General features: G+C 47.0%; 2 protein-coding genes across 8 annotated transcripts in view; both read right to left on the bottom strand.

The window, feature by feature from the left end:
• Positions 1-21,336, bottom strand: part of GRK3 (G protein-coupled receptor kinase 3) — a 462,068-nt gene that overhangs the window by 424,871 nt on the left and 15,861 nt on the right. The window lies entirely within an intron of this gene.
• The window catches only part of KIAA1671 (KIAA1671 ortholog), a 222,620-nt gene that overhangs the window by 96,918 nt on the left and 104,366 nt on the right, over positions 1-21,336 (bottom strand). The window contains exon 1 of one of the 7 annotated variants that reach the window (XM_069081791.1): positions 4,189-4,332. The exons of the other annotated variants lie outside the window; for them this stretch is intronic. Coding sequence (XP_068937892.1) covers positions 4,189-4,239 — 51 coding nt within the window. The 5' untranslated portion in view covers positions 4,240-4,332. Of the gene's footprint in view, positions 1-4,188; positions 4,333-21,336 lie in introns of those variants that run through there. 7 annotated transcript variants of the gene reach the window in all.

Genomic DNA, 21,336 nt, shown 5'->3' on the forward strand with positions numbered 1-21,336 from the left:
GTGTGTGTGTGTGTGTGTGTGTGTGTGTGTGTGTGTGTGTGTGTGTGTGTGTGTGTGTGTGTAAACACAGATCTGTATAGATACAGATATGGAGAGTCAGAAAGTCCTGGGTTCAAGCCCTGCCTTGGGCACAAACCAGCTCAATGATGATCACAAGTAAGTGACTTAACTTCTTAATGTCCCAGGCAACTCCCTAGGGCTTATAGTCATTGAGGAGATAAAGAGATAGGTAGACAGAGGGATGGATAGATAGACAGACAGATAGATAGATAGACAGATATATGGAGAGATAGATATAGAGAGAAAGAAAGAAAGGAAGGAGGAAGGAAGGAAGGAAGGAAGGAAGGAAGGAAGGAAGGAAGGAAGGAAGGAAGGAAGGAAGGAAGGAAGGAAGGAAGGAAAAAAGAAAGAAAGATGGATGGACAGATAGATAATAGATAGATGACAGATAGATTAGATGGATGGATAGATAAATGGATAGTGAGACAGAGATAGATGGTGGATGGATGAACAGACGGATGGATATGGACAGAAATAAATAGATAAGGCATAAATATAAGTATCTTTTATATATATATAGTACATATATGCATACATGTGTATTGCATTGTGTATACATATTTGTACATATGTTTGTGCACATGTGCATACATGCATATATGCATGCATGTCCTTCCAGCAGAGTGTCAATTCCTTGGGGGATGGGGTGAGGAGAGAATGCACCACTTCGGATGTTGGCATACCTAGTAAAGCCTATTGTTTTTGGGTGGAGAGAGGAGTCAGAGCAATTTAGGGGGGGCTGACTTCCCAATATGGAACATGCCTCCTTCAGGGCATATCGTACCCCTGGCCTCCTCCATGGGGGCGCGGCCTGGGGAGCAGCCTGGGGACCTGGGAAGATAAGTCCCTGCCAGTGGTCATGCAGGAGCCCACTCGTTCCCAAGGCAGGGCTTGAATCCGGTCCTTCCCCACTCCCTCATCAGCCTAGCTACTGCCCGACAATAGTCTATCCCTTATTTCACTGTAATGCCCCACCTTGTATCATTCAACTTAATTCACTTCTAGAAACATTTATTCTAGGCTAGGTACACAACTGCTCTGCCATCTGGTCTGTTGTAAGGGATGTCTGGGCTAGGTGGCCACTGGATGGGCTGACCCAAATGGCCTCTGAGGACCCTTCCAGCCCTCAAAATCGGCGATTATGAGGTCCCTTCCTGCTCTACAGCTGGGATCCTATGGGGGGGGGGGGAGGAAAGAGAAAGGAGGGGAAAGAAATCAGCATTTATTATGTAACAACTATGTACCAGGCACTGTGCTGAGAGCTTTATAGATGTTACAAACATTATCTCACAGATCCTACAAAAGAAAGGACATAAAAGTTCAATGACAGGTTAAGAAAATGAACCCTGAGAATTCTGAGTAAGCAGAGATTACTTCCAGTTTGGAGGTGGAAAAAGGAAATCAGAGAAGGCTTCCTGGACTCGGAATCAAATTTGGGCCTTGAAGAACAGGCTGGAGGGATGAAAGGTAGCAGGCTCCATGTTCCTCGATCAGTTCCCCATCCCAGCCCTGCTGACTAGCTGTGTGTGTGTGTGTGTGTGTGTGTGTGTGTGTGTGTGCACACCCACTCTATTGGGCAGACCAAGCCATGCTGGATGAGTCCATCAAAGAGAGGAGTTGGCTGGGAGAATCCCAAAGGCCCTGGTCTTTGATTCAGACAGTTCTTGCTGCCCAGGTTCATCCCCTGGGATCCCAGTCCCTGCCACCTGACCTCTGGAACTTGACCCTTCATCTGCTCAGCCCAACCATAACTGTCTGCTCCTTTACAACATGGGCTGATGTCCCTACACTTCCCAGGATGGCATTATAGAGATTCAGAAGACCTGGGCCTTGACTCTGCTAGTTATGACCAATGAGACAATCTGTGGATTTGAAGTCAAAGTTCCTATGGTCAAATCTTGCCTCTATCATGTAACCCTGGGTAAATCACTTAACTTTTTCCAACTCTCAGTTTCCACATATATAACATGGAAAGTGAACAGCTAGGTGGTACAGTGGATAGAATGCTGGATCTGAAGTCAGGAAGTCTCATCTTCCTGAATTCAAATCTGGCCACAGACACCTACCAGCTGTATGACTCCACCCAAGTCACTTCACCCTGTTTGCCTCAGTTTTCTAATCTGTAAAACAAGCTGGAGAAGGAAAGGGCAAACCACTTTAGTATCTTTGCTAAGAAAACCCCAATTAGGGTCACAGTCAGATACAACTGAAAAATGACTGAACACTGAAAAAAAAATGGAAACCACAGACTTTTAGAGCAGGAAGGGGTCTCAGAGACCATCTAGTCTAACTTGTGCCCAAACAGGAATCTACTGTATGGCCCCCCAGACACGTGGTCACTCCAGCTCTTGCCGAAGACCTCCAACAAAGGAAAGAGAAGACCAGCAATCCCTGAGGCAGCTCATTCCACACCAAAATAGCTCCAAATGTCAGGAGGATTTTCTTTTAAGGTAAGCCAGGAAATACTCAAGGGGTTCTCAAAGCCACATTTATTTTAAGTCACTTATTTTGAAAAAAAAAATTAACAACCCATGCCATGCCAGAACTGCTGGGAAGCCAGGATGAGGGAGAGAAGGGGAGAGAGGGAAGTTTCCTTGAATGAAACAACGGAGGGTGGGAGATTATCAGCATTAATTTCCAAAAGTATGTGAATTCATACATAGCCATCCCTAAAGGAAGTCTCTGAAAGGAATTAGTTAATTAATTGCATTAATTAAACCATCCCAGATTCTGACTACCCAACTCTACCTTCCTACCATAAGGTGCTGGTAACTCACGGCACATTTTACAGATTAGGCAGTAATGGCTCCTATTTCTAAAGCTCACTGAGGTTTATAAAGTGTTTTACAAATATATTAGCTCATTTGATCCTCTCCATGACCTTAGGAAGTAGGTGCTAGTATCAAGCCCATTTTACAGATAAGAAAACTAAGAAATGGAAAAGTGAGTGTCTTGCCCAGAGCCACAGAGCTAATAAGCATCAGTGGCAGGCTCTGAACTCAGATCTTCCTGCCTCTAGGACTCACACTCTCAGCCCCTCCCAAGTCTGACCTGCCAGCAGCCTTCCAAACATTCCAGGGGGAAGTTTACTTGCTAAGCAGTCAGCCTTCATTTTCAAGAACCTCTTGGTCCAGAGCGCCTAAGGAAACCTACCACCATCACTGACTGACTTTGTCCAATTTCAGGGCAAGAGAATATCACAATATTCCAGAGGATTCCCAGGCCCTGTGAGCTGGATGGGTCATTACAGATCAGAGCCAATCCCCTCATTTCACAGAGGAGGAAATTGAAGCCTGGAGAAGAAATGACATGTCCACAGCCATAAGGTTGCAAGTGGCTGGGTCAGGACCAGAACTCAGGTCTCTTACTGCTCAGTCTCTCCTGAAAGGGAGGGTATGTGGTTAAATCCCCTCATTTTACAGAGGGGGAAACTGAGACCCCAGAGGAGTTAACGAGGACCTGGGTTCAATCCCTACTCTTCCTCAGACAAGTCACTGACCCTCTTTCTACCGTCCCACATCAAGGATCAGTGTGGTCATGTCCTGTGTGTCACCACCCTAGCACTGCACAGATCTTGAAAAGGTCAATAAAACCAAAGATGGCCCCAATCCCCGAGTCTGGGGAAGCCTTATCATACCTAAGTGCTTTGAAAAAGAGCTAAGGGCAGCCCCTCCCCCCACAGAACACAAACTCCCTAAATTCTTCTTTCATTCTGTCCCCCGTACGTGGCACACCAATCAACCTATCAACAAGTATTTATTGAGTGCTTACTATGTGCAGATACCAGGGAGGTTGGGCAGTGAAGATGAAGACAAAGGATGGCACTATCTCTATTCTCAAGAAGCTTGTTATAGGATCTGAAAAAAATGTTTGTTGATGAACTGACTGATAGCTCTAACAGGAGTCACAAGAGGTAGGTGGGGGCGGGGGTGGGTGGAAAGGGAGCTGCTCTCGGCTCCAAGGAAGGGGCGACCCATACGCACAAGCCCAGATCCATCCAGGGCTGCCTGTGGTTTCTAGTCTCCTCCCAACACTGAAGCCAACAGAGGCCGTCCCAGGACAAGAGTAGTAGTTTTGTGGCTCACCACCCCCCAGGGCCCAGGAAGAAGTTCCAGGGGCCCCACTCACCCAAAGGTAGCGAAGGATCTTGAGGAGCCCGGGACAGTAGTAGTACTCCATGGCTGGCTGAGCCCAGAGCTAGGACAGGATCATCTCCAGAGAGAAGCCGAGGGCTGGCTGTTCTTCCTCTCCCACACACGTCAAATTGCAGGCAGAGTCAAGTTAAAGGGAACATGAATGATTGAGTGGGTGAGCGGGGCAGGCTGAAAGGTACAGTCCCAGCCCTGCCCCTTTAACAGGACTGAGAAGAGGGCTGGGGGCTGGAGGAGGAGGCCACCCTCCCAGAGCCCTGCCTTCCCAGGAGCACCAACTGTGCCAGAGAAGATGGAACACAGAAGAACCCAGGATTTTCTGATGCCTGGATGAAGGGGGGGGGTGTCCTCTGAGACTCTCAAACAGAGTGATCCAGGGCTGGAGCCCCAGGATGAGCCCTGATTCTGGAAGGGGGAAGACTTTGCTTAGACCCCGGCTGGAGATAGCAGGGAGCGTCCTTGGGGGAGGGAGGAGGGCAGCCCATTTACCTCTTCTCCCAATTATCATCCCCTAGCCCTACCCCAACCATCTAAACCACTGGAGATGGGCAAGGCAGGGAAAGCCCCTCAGGACTCTCAACTCCTCAGTATAGCTTGGGGGGACGGTGAGCAGATGGGGATTCGGGGCAACTGATTCACAGGCAAGTGCCATATATACCCAGCATCCCCTTTAAAGACATTTAACACTGCTGTTACAATGGCCATAGAGACAGCTCAGTGTACTAGAAGGTTTACTGAGCTTGGAACCCAGAAGTTCAGGTTTAATCTAACTCACTGTATAACAATGACAAATGCTCCTATGCTCTGGGCCTCAGTTCTCCTAATCTGTAAAATGGGGAAATATACCTTAGCCATAGAGGCAGTGTGACTTCTGTAGATAGAGTGGGTTTGAAACCTACCTAAGAGAGTTACTGGCTAAGTGACCCTGGGCAAGTTACTTAACTTCCCTGGAAATCAATTACCTCATCTTTAAAATAACTGAATGACCCTCAAAGAGTGCTCCTATCCTATGATAAAGACCATCTCTAAGCTCTATTCTAGCTCTCACAGTCTATGTCCCATAATTCTAAGGAGAGGTATCATGACCAAAAAGCCTGGGGATCAAAGCTGGGGGACCATGGATGGCCATGTCACTTGGCCTCCATTTCTAAATCTGCCCTATGAGGATCATGGGGTCACAGAGAGAGCTGGAAGGGACCGCAAAGGCCATCTAGTCCAACCTCATTTTACAAGTGGGGAAACTGAGGCCAAGTTGGTGAACAGTCTTGACAAAGGTCACCCTGGTCATAAACTACAGGGGTGGAATGTGAAGCCCAGAACTTGCCCTATGAAACCTCAGAGGCCTGATGTGATGGTATAAAAATCGGTAAACTGCTTTCATGGGCTATGAAAATCTAATATTCTATCTTAAGGTCCCTTCCAGCTCTGACATTCTGTCTTATGGCCCCTTGTAGCCCAAATATTCCACGTTCTAATGTTTATTCCAGATCTGACATTCTCTGTTCTGTGATCTAGGGTGGAGACCTCTGGGTCCTCCTCACCTCCTATGCAAATCTGTCATCAGGTCTTGTTGACTACCTAAAGAGCTCTTGGGCCACCGTCCCTTGTGGGGTCATGATCTTATGCCTTGTAGTTACTCCGTAACCGGTCTTTTCCAGTTTTCACTGCTCCCCTCTACCTCCATCCATACAGCTCCCAAACTGATATCCCTAAAACACAGATCTGCATGTTACTCCCCTGGCTAAAGAAGTTTCAGGGGCTCCCTATTACTCTGACAATAAAACAAAAACTCTTCCCTTTGTGTGGCATTGAAAGCTTTTCCTATCCTGGCCCCAATTGATCTTTCCAGCCTGACTTATCACTTCCTTTCCCCAAATTCTGCATCTCAACCAAACAGGGTTACTAGGTGCTCCCTGTAAATGACTTCCCATTTCCTGCCTGGGTGACTTTGCACAGGCTGTGCCTGGTGCCAGGAAGGCACGCCATCTTCACCTCCACCTCTGATCGTTCCTATCTCCTGTCAAAGCTCAGCACAGGTACCACCCCCTCTCCATGAGACTTGCCCTGATGCTTCCCGGCTGCTGCTGGTGTTCTCTCTGCTTCCCCTGAAATTCCTTAGTCCATACTTTCTATTTATTGCCTGCTTAGGAGTTGTGTCCCCCCCAATATTATGTGAGCTCCCAGAAGGCAGGCACATTTGCATGGTGGCAGGCACACAAATGATGGAGACACAGAAAAACAACGTATAAAACGAAACAAGAACAGGAAAGAAAAAGATGACTAAGAGGAAGCTCAATTTTGAGTGACAGGCAAACTATCGTTGGTCCCAAAGAACAGATGATGAGACATATCTCCCTCTGAATGGCAGAGAGGTGGGGGTCTATTATGGCAGAATGGTGAATACACACCATCACATGATTTCACTGTATCTGGTGTTTTTGCTGAAATGCTTTGGTTTTTCTTGGGTAAATGGGGGGAAGTTCAAGAGGCAGGGTGGGGAGGAAGGAGAAGGATCTTTTTTCCCAGACATATCTATGATGTAAAGACCCAAAACAGCAATAAAATAGATTAGTTTTTAAAGAAATAATTCAACAAATTCCTTACATCTGTTTAGCAGAGTATAGTGGGAAAAGCATTGAACTAAGAATCAGGGCAGCTAAGTAGCACCGTAGTGCAGAGAACATGGACCCTGGACTCTGAAAAACCTGAATTCAAATGTAGCCTCAGACACTTACTAGCTTTGTGACCCTGGGCAACTCACTTAACCCTGTTTGTCTCCATTTCCTCATCTTTACAGTGAGCTGGAGAAGGAAATAACAAATCACTCCAGTATCTTTGCCAAGAAAACCCCCAATAGTGTCAGAAGAGCCGGACATTACTGAAACCATTCAACAACAAAATGAGTCAGGGGAGTGGGTTCAGATCTTAGGTCTGCTATTAATTTGCTACGAGACTGTCAACAACTCACTGCCCTTGCTCAGTCTCAATTTCCCCATCTGTAAAATGAAAAGGCTAGCCTTGGTGATAGCAGACAGAAGGGTTCATGTCCTCTTGGGTTACATTAAAATAGAGACATTATTGTCTAGGTTTGGGAAGGTAATGAGCCCTCTCTACTCCACCCTGCCCAGAACCCATCCGAGTGTCTGGCTCTAGGGATGGCATTTTAGGAAGGACACTGATAACCTGGAGGGGGAGAGGGGAGAGGAACAGCTCCCCCAGAGGCTTTTATTAGCTCCATAGTTCAGATGAGCAGACAGGAGCACACACAGAGAGAAGTCACACCTAGGGCAGCAACTCAGCCTGCAGCACATCACACATCTCCATCCCTTCACCTTTTGCAAAGTGTCCCCCACCACCCAAACCACAAGGGCCCCAAGAAATAGGGTCAGTGTCTCAGCTCTGTCTGACCTTAGTAAATCAGCAGAAAACAGGAAACCTGTTTTTAACAGCCCTCAATTACAGACCGGAAGTCAGTGGTATTGAAATAACAATGTAGGACACTGATGCTTGTTTAAGAGGTCTCTGATAGACCTGCAGTGTGTGAAAGGGATCTGGCCTTCAGTTCCTCTCCTATCCCCAGTATTCTCATTCTCATTCTCATTCTCATTCATTCTCTCTCTCTCTCTCTCTCTCTCTCTCTCTCTCTCTCTCTCTCTCTCTCTCTCTCTCTCTCTCTCCAATTTATCCTGTACATATCTTAAACAAATATAATTGTCTGTAAGTCGTCTCCCCATTAGACTGTGAGCTCCCTGAGGACAGGGACTGTTTTTCCCCAGTATTTAGCAGTCTATAATGTATACATGTTTATTCACACTCAGCTCCCTGGTGGAGCCTTTGATACAGACAGACAGCTGCTCTGTGATTGTCCTACCAGGGCATACCATAGTTAGGTTTTCTTATCCCAGAGGAATCTAGAGTCCTGGATTTACAGCAGGGCTTCTTAAGCGTTTTCCTCTCATGACCCCTTCAGGGTCCCGACCCACAACTTAAGAAGCGCTGGTTAGAGGATCTTGGTCCTGCAGCTGGATGGGGCCTCCAACCCCCCAGAAGGTGGGTGTTACACATTTCAGAAATTAGCTAATGCTCCAAGGGAGCCATTACAAGGCTCCCCCATCCCAGGGCTGATTTTTCAGTCAACTCTCTCCTCCAGATGCACTTGAAGACCTTGACATGTTTTCTTACTGGGAAATGAGGAAAAACGGATTTCTCTCCATTTGGAGAAGTATTGCCATCTTGGCCTGGTTTCCACAGGCACTTTTCCTATCTTACAACTCCACAAAATCCTTCCCAGTCCTCCCTCCCCAATCACGTTGTGTTTATTTCTCCTACAGAGACAGCCGCAGCAAATAACAAATAGGTAACTGACCTTGCCTTGGGTTCAAATTCTGCCACTGGTGACCCAGGGGAAGTTCTGGGTATTGATTCTGAGCTGCAGAGCAGACAGCAATGTGTATTAGTGGAGGGAGAATCCCCTGGACTAATGAGGTCACAGGCCTAGTCCCTCTCCCTATATTTATTACACTTTGCAGACACACCTTGAATACATTTTGCATTTTTACGAGTAAACATACCTGGAAAAGCTAATTGGAATGGACCTTGGAGCCATCAAGTTCAACTCCTTCATTTTAACAGATGAGGAAACAAAGGCACAGAGAAGTGGGGTGTCTTGGGTGGGATTTGAACCCGGGTTTCCCTGGCTCCAGTGCTCTTTCATTTTATAGAATAAAAGCTCCTTATGGGATGAGACTGTGACCCATAGAATAAGACAGAGTCAGACACAGGGGTTCAAATATGAAAAGTGAGTAGGATATGTAGCGACCTGGCTCCATCATCTGACTCAGCCAGGGTCCTTGAGTCAATCAACAATCATTTATTAAGCACCTAGTGTGTTTCGGGCACTGTGTCAGAGCCCCTTCCCAGAAAGGCCAAAACTCTCCCAGGAAACTCCTCAAGGCCCCCTCCAGCCCCACCCCTCACTTTGGTTACCGGGCTCTCTGGAGAGGAGCTGGACCACCCCAGGGGCTCTGCCAGAAACCTGCTAGAGCTGCTTCTGGGAGTACACCACCCAGCGCAGGGAACTGAATAATTCATTGGAGTGGCACTGAAAAATTCAGAGAGAATCCTGCCTCCTGGCACGGCCAACAGCCGACGGAGGGGAGGATTCAGCCCGGAGGCAAAGGAGAGGGGACCAAAGAGACGAAAGCCAGAGAGCACCCTGGATGTCTACCTGGTTATAAAGCTTGTGGCTGTGCTTACCACGATCATCATGATCAAAGGCATCACCCCAGGGAAGAACAAGCTAGCCAGGTGACCTGGGGAAATCACCTTCCCTCTCAGCCTCAGTTTACTATAAAAAGACACCGGACTAGCTGACCTCTAGTCTGATATTCTATGTTCTCTGATGCCTACAAACCCTCCCAAACTCTGCCATCCCCTGTTCTGAGGCCCCTCCCAGCCCTGACATCCCCTATTCTGAGGCCCCTCCTACCTGACATCCCCTGTTCTGAGGCCCCTCCCAGCCCTGCTATCCCCTGTTCTGAGGCCCCTTCCAACCCTGCCATCCCCTGTTCTAAGGCCCCTCCCAGCCCTGTCATCCCCTGTTCTGAGGCCCCTCCCAGCCCTGCCATCCCCTGTTCTGAGGCCCCTCCCACCTCTGACATCCCCTGTTCTAAGGCTCCTCCCAGCTCTGACATCTCCTGTTCTAAGGCCCTTTCATCTCTGATAGTGCCCCTAGGTCCTGGAGCTCAGAGGTTCCACATTAGGCACCAAGACTTCTTCAGATGCAGTGAAAGCTCCCTCTTTCTCATCTGCTGTCAACTCCAGCCCCGCAGCATGAACTCCTCTGGCAATTCCCCAGGCAGACGCCAGAGAGACTTTTCTGCTAATCAGAAGAGCCTGCCTGTGATTAAGGTCTTCTTCCCGGCTCTATATATAGACAGACAGGCCAACTCCACTTGCTGGCAGCAAACACAAGCCTCCCAGAAATCGGAATGCCTTGGGTCTGAGATGCCATCTCCCGGCCACGCTGGGGCAGCCCCCACTCCGGATTCTCACAGTCAGACAGCTGGGAGGATCTCCAGGGAGTCACTGAGCACAGATAACAGGCCCCCCTGGAGAGGCCAGGGCCTGGCCAAACAGTGACACTCAGGCATCCGTCTTTAAGGTCTATAAAGCTCTCTATGTCGGTGACTTTCTCTGGTCCTAACAGCCCTCTGGAGAAACATGTGCCAACTGACATCCTCGTTTTTTGGAAGAGGAACATGAGCCTCAGACAGGCCAGGGTCACACAGCAACCCAGCGCTAGAAGGAGCTTCTCCCATCCAACCCCAGACCTGAACCACTTTGTGCCACAGGAGCACTGCAATGACTGGTCTCATCTCATGCAGAAGAGAAATGGAGCTCAGGGACTGCAAATGACTTAGCCAGGGTCCCACAGCTGCCTCTTAAGAGAGCAAAAGGGAATTAACAGCTATTGTAAAATACTTTATGCTTTAAATCTCGGGCCATTCAGTCATTTAGACAAATCCAATCTGATTGGACGTGCATTTAGTAAGTGCCTACTGTGAGAGCTACAAAGACAAGAATATGACCTGTAAGAGAATCCTTAGATCTAGGGGGGAGAATCACGAAAGGGCTCGTGTGGGAGGTACCATCTGAGCTGGGCTCAGAAGGAGGCTGGGTTTCCTGTATGAGGAACACAGATTTAATGCAGCAAGAGGGCACCTAGTCCAACCCCAGAGGTTACAGACAAGCAAAGTGAAGGTCAGACTTGACCAAAGTCACACAAGGGACGTAAGGAACAGACGGCTGGATTCGAACCCGCATCCTCTGACTCCCAACCCAGCACCCTTTTCAGTGTGCCCAATTCCAAGCTGCAATGGTGAGTTCCAGAGTGTTCCAGACACTAGGGCCAGACCCTGGCTTGGTGCTCATGAGCTATAAGGATAAATAAGGCAGAAAAGGCCCTAGGGTTAAAGACTATGCCTTCACCCACTAATTATCTCCAGTTTATCCCGAATATACTTTGTTTTTGTTTGTGGTCTGCTCCATTAGACAGTGAGCCCTCTTCAGGCAGGGACTGTCTCCTGCTTCTTTTGTCCCATCATCTGGGATACAGTAGGTGCTTAATAAATGTTTGTTGACTGATCAGTTGGTTGGGTCTAAAGGTCCAGCTCCCCACGCGCCACCAGGTGGCACCACAGTGCAGAAAATGCCAGGCCTAGGGTCAGGAAGACTCATCTTCCTGAGTTCAAGTACAGCCTCAGACACTTACTAGCTGTGGGACCCTAGTCAAGTCACTTAACCTTCTTTGCCTCAGTTTCCTCCTCCATAAAATGAGCCATAGAAGGAAATGGCAGAACCACTCCCGTGTCTTTGCCAAGAAAACCTCAAATGGGGTCACAATGTGTTAGACAGGGCTGCAATGAATGAACACCAACAAATACAATTTTTAATTCCAAAAAAAAAATTTTTTTTTAATCACAAAAGGGACAAAAAAGACAAGAATGAAAGTGGAAAATATTTACTAAGTGAAATATGGTCAAAGACTGTGTTTCAAAAGCGTGGTGTATCTCAGGGTCTCTAGACTAAAATCCACTTCTATGTAAATAAATAGAAAGGAGAAAAAGCGGTCACCTCAATCCTGCCCTCTGGTGGCAGCTTCTGGGCACTACAAGTGGAATATCTTCTATTTACAAGTATATGGTAGAGAAAACACAGGACTTGAGGGTCAGTGGCCTCAGGCTTAAGGCCAGCTACAACCCTCGCTCTTTCCAAATAAGTGACCACAGGCGAGTGCCAGAATCTTCCTGCACTTCAGTCTCCCAGCTTGTGAAACAGTGATGTCCATTACAGAGTCCAAGACTAGAAGGCAATGTTAACGCCAAAGTCAACTCTATTCCATCACTTTGTCAACGCCTTTGACCTTGACCTTCTGTGGTGTGAGCTACCCGAAAGGATGGTCATATTTTCCATCACCCACAATCCTGCCACCCCCAAACAAACAGGAATCACAGACTCAGAAGGAAAGAAGAGGTTGTGTGGTCTAAGACCCCAGAGTTTAACTGACTTGTCAATACAAACATACAAAATGGCAGTCAGGATTCAAACCCAGGGTCTCTGACTTTAAGTATGACGCTTTCTACTGTACTGTAGTGTCTTCCTTCCCATCTGATTGTAATTTCCTGTCCTGTCTCCCTCTGTCTTAATTCCTCTTAATCCCTTACTCCTTCCATTCCTTCCCCACCCCTAATTAATCATAGAAGACCCAAACATCTCCAGGGAATCATTTGATCAAAAGTAAGCTAGGTGTGAATAAATCCTTAATCCTTGGAGAAGAATCTCAGGGACTTTGGTATCTGGATGAAAACAGACAACTTTATACAGGAAGTATCTTGTGATTGACTGATGGGAATCAGCCACTCCCTGTGAAGCCATGCACACAATAACAGCTATCATTTATATAGCACTTAAACATGTATTAGGCACTGTGCTAAGGGCTTTACAATTATTACCTAATTTGATCTCATTATCTCATTTGATTCTCATGACAACCCTAGAAGCTAGAAATAATAATTGCTAACATTTATATAGCACTCATATAAGTACTGTGCTATCTTTTGTAGTTTATTATTCATTTTTGTGGACATAAAGCAAAATGCCTTGTAGAGCACCAACTTACACTTTTTTTGGAGGGCAACTGGGGTTAAGTGACTTGCCCAAAGTCACACGGCTAGTAATTGTGTCAAGTGTCTGAGGCCGGATTTGAACTCAGGTCCTCCTGATTTCAGGGCCGGTGCTCTATTCACTGTGCCACCTAGCCGCCCCTAACTTACACTTTTATAAGAGTAAATGCAAAAGAATACATCTGGACCAATCGGGAATGTCTTCTCATAGGAGCTAGTAATGGAGCTGAATCTTGAAGGAAGCTGGGGATGTTAAGAGGTCTAAGTGAGGAGGGAAGGCATGGACAGCAGGAGACAGAATGCTGTATCTGGAGAAGGTGGGCTGGCCCATAGAATGCATAAAGGGAAGTGATGACTCATAATATAGGGAATGGTAGGCAGGATGCAGACAGAATGTGAAGGGCTTTGAATGTCAGAGAAGAGATGAGGCAATGGGGAGCCTCCTAAGTGACATGATCAGGTCTGTGCTTTAGATGTGGCAGGTGTGTGGAAAAGGGATGGGAGAGGACCAAGAGATAGCGAGATCAGTTAGGAGTATGGCAGTGGCTGAGTATACAAAGCCATAAAGGAAAGAATCCTGAGGAGCTCGTGGTGGGGGAAGGAAGGTGACCAGTGACCAGTGGCCCCCAGACCTAAACTCACCTTCTTCAGTGAGCAATTTTCCCTCAATCTCAGCTTCTTTCCTCTCCAGTCCCAATTCCCTCATTAGGACCCTTTCCAACTCACTAATTATTTAATAGGTGATAATGAGGTAATGAGTTTTCCTATACCCTCAGGGTCCCTTACTCAATTCAATTCAACAAGCATTCACTTGGTATAAGGTGTGTAAGTGTGTGTGTGTGTGAAAGAGACAGAGACAGAGAGGAGGAGACAGAGGGGGAGAGAGGGAGAGGGAGAGAGGGAGAGAGGGAGAGAGAGAGAGAGAGAGAGAGAGAGAGAGAGAGAGAGAGAGAGAGCGCGCGTGAGCACCTGCCATAGGTCAGAAGTTCTCAAACCTTTTTCCCTGGAACACCCTCCTCCAATGATGTGTTTAAATGCATCAAACGCAACACAGAGAATTACAAAGGAAAACAACTCTACTGAAACAAATCTGCAGACAGGGAGATGGCCTGCACCACATGGGATCTGACAGTAATTTCAAAGTGATGGGCCTAATCGATATTTCTAAGAGATGTTTTCAGCAACAGTAATATGATTAGAAAATGCCAACAATTTCTCTCAGTGACAATCACGGGGGACCTGTTCATACTGCTATGGGTTTCTTGTCTGCATTCATAATTAAAGGCAATGTTCAATTTCAGTTAGTGGTAAAAGATGTTTTTTCAAACCCCATCCAAGTTCACACACTCACACATACACACACACACTCACATACTCTCTCTCACACACTGTAATGGGAATGCAAATTTGGAAGATCTCCCCTGCCCCTAGGCTAAAGTGCACCTGAAGCCTGGAGTGGGAGGCTTGTTTTTCAGTAGATACTTCTTGATTGGCCAGTGAGTCAATAAGGTTGTTACATTCTCTGAGCCAGGAGAAAGCTATATAAGCCCTGATGTGTAGCTTTGTTTTGGGACTCACTTTGAGAAGTGTTCTGTGATTTGATCTGAATTCTGGGAAGCCGTTGTTGAGAGTCCCCCGGCTTTGAAAAAACCCAGATGTTGAAACCCAGATGTTGACTGGGTATGGATGTAATGGTTGGACAGTTTGAAATCTGTCTACTTGATCTGTCTCTGTCTTGATAATTCTGCCTGTATACTTTGAAGTTCGGGGTGCTGACCTTTTCCCCTGAATAAGGTAAAAGATATATGTCTGACTGATTAAAGTAAGCTTGTTAACCCATTTTGAGTTGCTTTCCTTTAACAAAGCAGATCCAAGAACCTGTGTTGGCAGACACCCTGGGGACTCTGGGGTGCTTGCTGCTACACACACACACACACACACACACACACAGGTCAAGAACTCCTGCCAAGGGACCACAAGCCCAGTGATGGAAGGGGCCTGAGACATCACCCAGTCCAGTGGTCCCATTTGACAGATGAGAAGACTGAGCCCCAGGGAGGAGATCACAAAGTTCATGTCAGAGGTGGGATTTGAACCCATTGCCTCTGACTTCAGAGCCAGTGCTCTAGCTCATACAGCTCTGAGGGGCACAGACCCTCAGAGAGCAGACACAGCCCTTGCCCAGGTTATGGAGGCTAGAATGGGGCTCTCACAGGAGCACAGACACCCCTAAGACACAAGGAACAAGCAAAAGGCCAGATGAGGCCAAGGGCAATCAGGGAAGGCTTCTGGGAGGAGCTAGAGGCCAAAGGTGGGGTCTGAGGCCAAGCTTTCCCCCCTTTGGGGGGGTGAGTAGGGAGTGAGAAGACAGCCCCCCCCCGTTGTTCTGTCATGTCCAACTCTCCCTGACCCCATTTGGGGTTTTCTTGGCAGAGATCCTGGAGGATTTTGACATTTACTTCTCCAGCTCGTTTTACAGATGAGGAAACTTAGACAAACAGTGACTTTTCCAGAGTCACACAGCTAGGAAGTGTCTGAGGCTGGATCTGAACTCAGAAAGATGAGTCTTCCTGACTCCAGGCCTGGCGTTTCTGGGCACTAAGGTGCCTGTCACACCTTCCTAGCATCCTACAAATGAAATCTCTGCCCAAGTGAATGACTGGCCTTTGGAGCTGCTACAAACAGGCTTCACTCCTCATCTCCAGCCTTCTATCCCACCAGGAGACCCCATGAGAGGAAACCGTGTGGGAGGCAGAGGCTGGGGAGGACAGGAGGGAGGCCCTACTTCCCGCTATTCATCTAAATGCTTAGCGGGAGGTGGATTCACCTGTTCTCCCCTATTCCTACCCATGCCCCCTCTCACACCCAAGTTTAGGTCCTAGCTGGGCAGCCCATAGAACCTATGAGCCCGAGGGGTCTTCAGGCCTAATGACAGTAATAGCAGCATTTACACAGGACCTACTATGTGCCAGACACCATGCTGAGTTCATTTCCTCTACATAACCCCTGAAGGGAGGGGCTGCTATTATCCCCATTTTATAGATAGGGAAACTGAGGCAGACAGAAGTTTAGCACAGCCTGACACACCTCGCTCCTTATCGATGGGTCCCTTAGTCACACTGCACTCCCCATGAGGCTTCATAAGTTACACCAGAGCAGAATCAGTCTCTTAATTTAACTTTGCCTCTGTTGCAGCACCTAGCACAGAGTTCTGCACATGGTAAGCACTTAATAAATGTGGGTTCTGTGCTATTCTCTATTCTAGCAAAGGGATCCTATTTTATTTTTTTTCAACTTGGTGCTCCTTCTTCCTCAGGAAGATGGGTTCAAATCTTGGCTTAACACATACATACCAGCCAAGTGACTTTGGACAAGTCACCTGTGTGCCCCCAGGCAACTGCCTAAGTAGGTGCCCTTGGCATTAGAAGTTTCTTCTGCCAATAAAATCCCAAGTGCAGCTGTATTCCTCTTATCCTTTGGATTTAGCCAGCTGTTTGCATGCTTCATTTTACTGTCTTTGCCTTTCTTTGTATGAATGGGGCTTGGCACATAGTAGGACCTAATAAGTGCTTTTGACTCATGGACTGATTTCCTGTGCTGAGGCCCCTCCCAGCTTTGACAGTGGGTTTCTTCAGCTCCAATATTCTAAGGCCCACCAAGCTCTAACCCTTGGCACATGAGACCACAGAAACCCTAGCCTTCCACCTTCAAAGTTCTGTGTGTTTCTCAGCTCATCTCACTTTTCTCAGAAAAGGTGACATCCGCTGCCTCCTCCTTAGGCAGACAACTAGCAAGAGTGAAGCTCACTGGCTGACAAAGACAAGATGAAAAGTCAGGGGCCCTTCTCCCACTGGCTCAAACAATGCCCCCTCCCTCAAGAGGTCACCTGGTGGCCCGGAAAACAGATGAGCGCTGCCCAGGCTTCATTCAGGAAATACATCCCATGTCTAACAACGGGGCCTGATTGAGCCCTGGGGAAACCTGTGCAGGACCTCAGAAATACCCCCTGCCTACTCCTTCGGTCCACATACTGGGGTGTGGGGCTGCCCTGGCAAATCCCAATGCAGGGGGTGGGGCGAACAATCCTAGAGGTAAAAGCAGTTGCTCTTCCTCAGCCCCTCCCACCACCCCCACAATGCTATGACCATCCCAGAAGTCTCTCTGGGAGACATCTCCTGCCCAAACCAACAAAAACTGGCTTCGCAAGACTTGATCGTTTCAAGGAAAGGGAATAAACTTTACAAATATCTCAAAAATGGTAAGAGAGACAGCATAATATAGTGGCTGGGGGATGGCTCTGGAGTTACTATATCCTGCATTCAAAGCCCAATGTAAATGATTTTTACCTTTCTTTGTCTCCCTGGCGCTTAGCATAGTGCCTAGAACATAGTAGGTGCTTAATAAATGCTTGTAGTCTTGACATATACTAACTGGTATTTAATAATGCTCAATGACTTGACATACACCAAATGGTGTTTAATAAATGCCTGTTCACATACACCAACTGGTGTTTAATAAATGCTTGTTTACTTGACTATACCAACTGGTGTTTAATAAATGCCTGCTGACTTCACATATACTAATTGTACAACTAATCAATCAATTAATAAGGGCTTGCTGGTTGGTTGCTTGGGCAAGACCTCTCATTGACCCCAGACAATTTTCTGAGACTAAAATTACTGAGGAGCTTTGCTGATACTTATCTATAGATAGAATTTTCTACACTAGACATTTGCTAAACTGACAAAAGCAAGGCCATTTGATCACAGACTCAAAGATTTCAAATTGGACAGGACCTCAAAGGTCATCCCATTCAGCCCCCTTCATTTTTTTCCAATGAGGAAACTGAGGCCCAGAAGGGTTAAGTGGCTTACCTGAGGTCACACATTAATTAACAGAGTAATTAATAGAGCCAGAATCTGAGCCCAGGTTCTCTGACTCCAAATCTAGTACTCTTAGTACAGAAAACCAAAAGTCTTGACCAAGAACTGGCCAGTGCTCTCATTTAGACTCCATCCAAGAGGCAACATGGCTTAGTCTTATTGGATATTGACTCAGTAGTTAGAACACCAATCCTGGACTCAGGAGGACCTGAGTTCAAATCCAGTCTCAGACACCTGACACTTACTAGCTATGTGACGTGTAACCTTGAGCAAGTTACTTAACCCCGATTGCTTATAGGGGCGGCCAGGTAGCACAGCGAGTAAGAGCACTGGCTCCAGTGTTGAGAAGACCTGGAGATCGAATCCCGGGCTCAGACACTTAGCACCCACCCAGAAACACCTGGAAGCGCGCTCCCAGCAGCTCTGGCCCCTGGCAGTCCTCAGCAGGAGTCCTTAGCAGAAAGTCCTTAGCAGTCCTAACTCAAAAAGGGCTTCGCGCTGCCACTGCCTCTGCTGCTGCCGCCTTCACCACCACTGCCAGCCAACGCAGGAACGCTAGCTTGGCTTCCGCTTCCTCTTGCTCCGCCCCTTCCTGCTACATCAGCAAGTCCAACGGGGCATGGAAGATCTTTAAATCCCATAACCCTTACAACAAGTCAACCCCAACTGCCTCACCAAAAAAAAAAAATACACACACACAACACACACATAATTGACTCATTTATACATTTGTTAGGTATCACTACAGAATGTAAGCATGAGGTTTTGCCTGGACAGTCCAAATCCTGATCCCCAGACCCCTTCCTCTCAGTGTTACCCTTAAGGCCTCCAAGAAAAAGCATTTCTTTACAAGAATAGATTCTCCCATGGCCTTGGAGGCCATCCAGTCAACCCCATACATACCTGATCAATTCTGTCATCCAAGACAGCCCCACCAAGCAACCCTCCAGCCTGGCCTTGAAGCCTTCACTAAGAGGGAGCCCACCTGCATCAGGAGAGTCCCCACTCTACCTAGGGTCTGCTCCCATTATTAGAGAGCTTTCCCCAACATCAAGGCTAAATTGGGTCCCTTCTATGGTGGGATGGGACAGATGCTTGAAGCTGAGCTCCACCAGAAGGCTGTTCTGGCCTCTGGCATCCCAAAGACAACATCCTCCCCTCTTCCCCCAGTCCCACCCACCTGCTTGCTAGTGCAGGGCTCTACATTTAGTAAATCCAGGTGAAGGGGAAATCTAATGACCTCCCTGATTGACCTTGGCTTCCAAAGTCAGAAAACCCTCAGTGTCCTGTAGAATCTATCACGAGAAGGGCCTCTATCACCCTCCAAAAGAAAGCGGGAGAGACAGAGTCCTCCCCCAGGAAGGGGCCTTTCCTTCTCAACTTTGAAATGGGACCATTCTGAATTCCACCCTTCCTTAGGCTGGGATGAGGAGTAAGTCTTATAACCATGAAGCCACTGCCTGAAAGGGAAGTGAATCTTGTGTGACTTCAAAGAAGAGACTGGAGAGAATACCCCTGCCCCTCCTCCCCACCCTGTCATGGAGACAGGACTACGGGCATTGAACATTGCATGTTTTCCTACTTTTTCAACGATCAGGCCACCCTGCTGATTCTGTCACCTTTTTCTTTTTGTCTTTAATACTATTTGTTACATGGGAGGAAAGACACCAGGGAAAACTATGATGACTGGGAAAAAAAAACAAGTAAGAACATATTTTTTAACGAATGTTATATAATTACAGGGACCAGAGCAGACACTCCACCTGCCCCAAGAATCGAATATGCCTCTTTGCCTTTCTTGGCCAAGGTGGGGGATTTGGGGTGTGGCAGAGGGAGTATACATTGCCTCAGACCCCATAATCTGCTGCTTGGACTCTGCTGAAATCCCTTTCTTTTTTATTTTTTGTCACAAGGGATAGCTGGTGGCATGGGGAAGGAAGACAGCACATTCAGAAAGGAAGGTGATATGAGAACAAAAGACAGGATTTCTTTCGAGGTGGATTAAGAATTTTGCCCTCCTGTCCTCTGGGATGACAGCAGCTTCAATTCCTTAGAATTCTTCCTTGGTTCTAAAGGCCAGCTATATTTTCATATATGCCTATATATAGTCATATATATGTATATATATATATACACACACACATACCTACACACATATGTGTACATATGTAGAAAATGTGCATGTGTATGTAGGTATATGTGTGTATGTGTACAAAGATATTAGTATTCAAGTATATCTGACTCTACATGACCTCGAATATAATGTAATTTCTATGCTATGCTATATATAATAATATATCATATTGTTATATTTATATATTATATATCTGTATATATTTTTGCCATTGCTATTGTTTTGTTCATGTGTTTATGTATGTATATGCATGTATATATGGTATGTTAGATATGACAATATATCACATGTTATAAAACAGTTTACATACACACATATGTATGTGTATGTGTGTATAAGCAAAGTAACCACAGCAATGAGGAACGTGAATGCCTGCACACCAGGCCTACACAAGCTCCACTACGGGAGCACAGGGCCGGCTCAGTGGGCTGGCCGGCTCTCAGGAAGATCTGCCAAAGTCCTTCAGGACGCTTCTGAGATGCCAACAGCAGCAGGTGAAGGATTTCAGGGTGTTCTACGGCACAGAGCTCTAGGAAGGACGGGGAGCTGGGTTCCCATAAACCCAGCCATACAGACTAACCTTGTCCCACTCTCCATCCATGGGTAAGATCCCTCTCTGGGTCTGTTTCTTCATCTGTAAAATGGGTGGGTTAGACCAGATGGCCTCTGGGGTCCCTTCCAGCTCAACGATCACAACTCTGTCCCTTACCATCTCTGTGACTTTGGGCAAGTCAACCATGGTTTCCTCATTTGCAAAATGGGGGAGCTGGGTTAGAAATCAGTCAGTAGGCACTTATTAAGCACCTACTATTTGTCAGGCACTGTGATAAGTGTTAGGGGATACAAGGCAAAAAATCTGCTCTGCAGGAGCCCCTGTGATGGGGTAGACAATGTGCCCCCACACAAGCTAAAAAAATAAGTAAGCCTAAACTGGGCATAATAAACAGAGGGAAGGCACTGGCACCCTCCAGCTGCTCAGGGGTCACAATGAACACGTTGGTTAAAGGTTGACCCATTGGCAGGGTCTCCTGTAGCACTGGCCTCTGAGACATTGTCCCTATCAGCCCATCAGCTACAGAGCTCCTCACTTCATGAGATGGAGCGTTAGGAAAGGGGAGGAGAGTTCTAGTTCTGATGGGGTCCAAGGTTAACCACAGCTAATGTTTGCTTCCCTTGTGGTCACCCCTACCCTCCACCCCCAACGCCCCAGGACTATCCACAGAATAATACCCTAGAATGTGGAATCACAACTTGAGAGCTTAGAATACAAAATGCTGAAACTAGGAAGGACTAAGAAAACTGAGGGTCAGGACCGAATGTTAGAACCAGGAGGGTTCAAAACACTAAATGACAGAGCTAGGAAAGTTCTAGCAGGAAGAATACAGTTATTAGAGCCCAAAGTGACCGACCCAACCATCGTGTGG

Source organism: Petaurus breviceps, unplaced genomic scaffold (genome assembly GCF_028583685.1).
Source record: "Petaurus breviceps papuanus isolate PSGF00001 unplaced genomic scaffold, PetGlider_PUasm1.0 99, whole genome shotgun sequence".
Classification (NCBI taxonomy): Eukaryota; Metazoa; Chordata; class Mammalia; order Diprotodontia; family Petauridae; genus Petaurus; species Petaurus breviceps.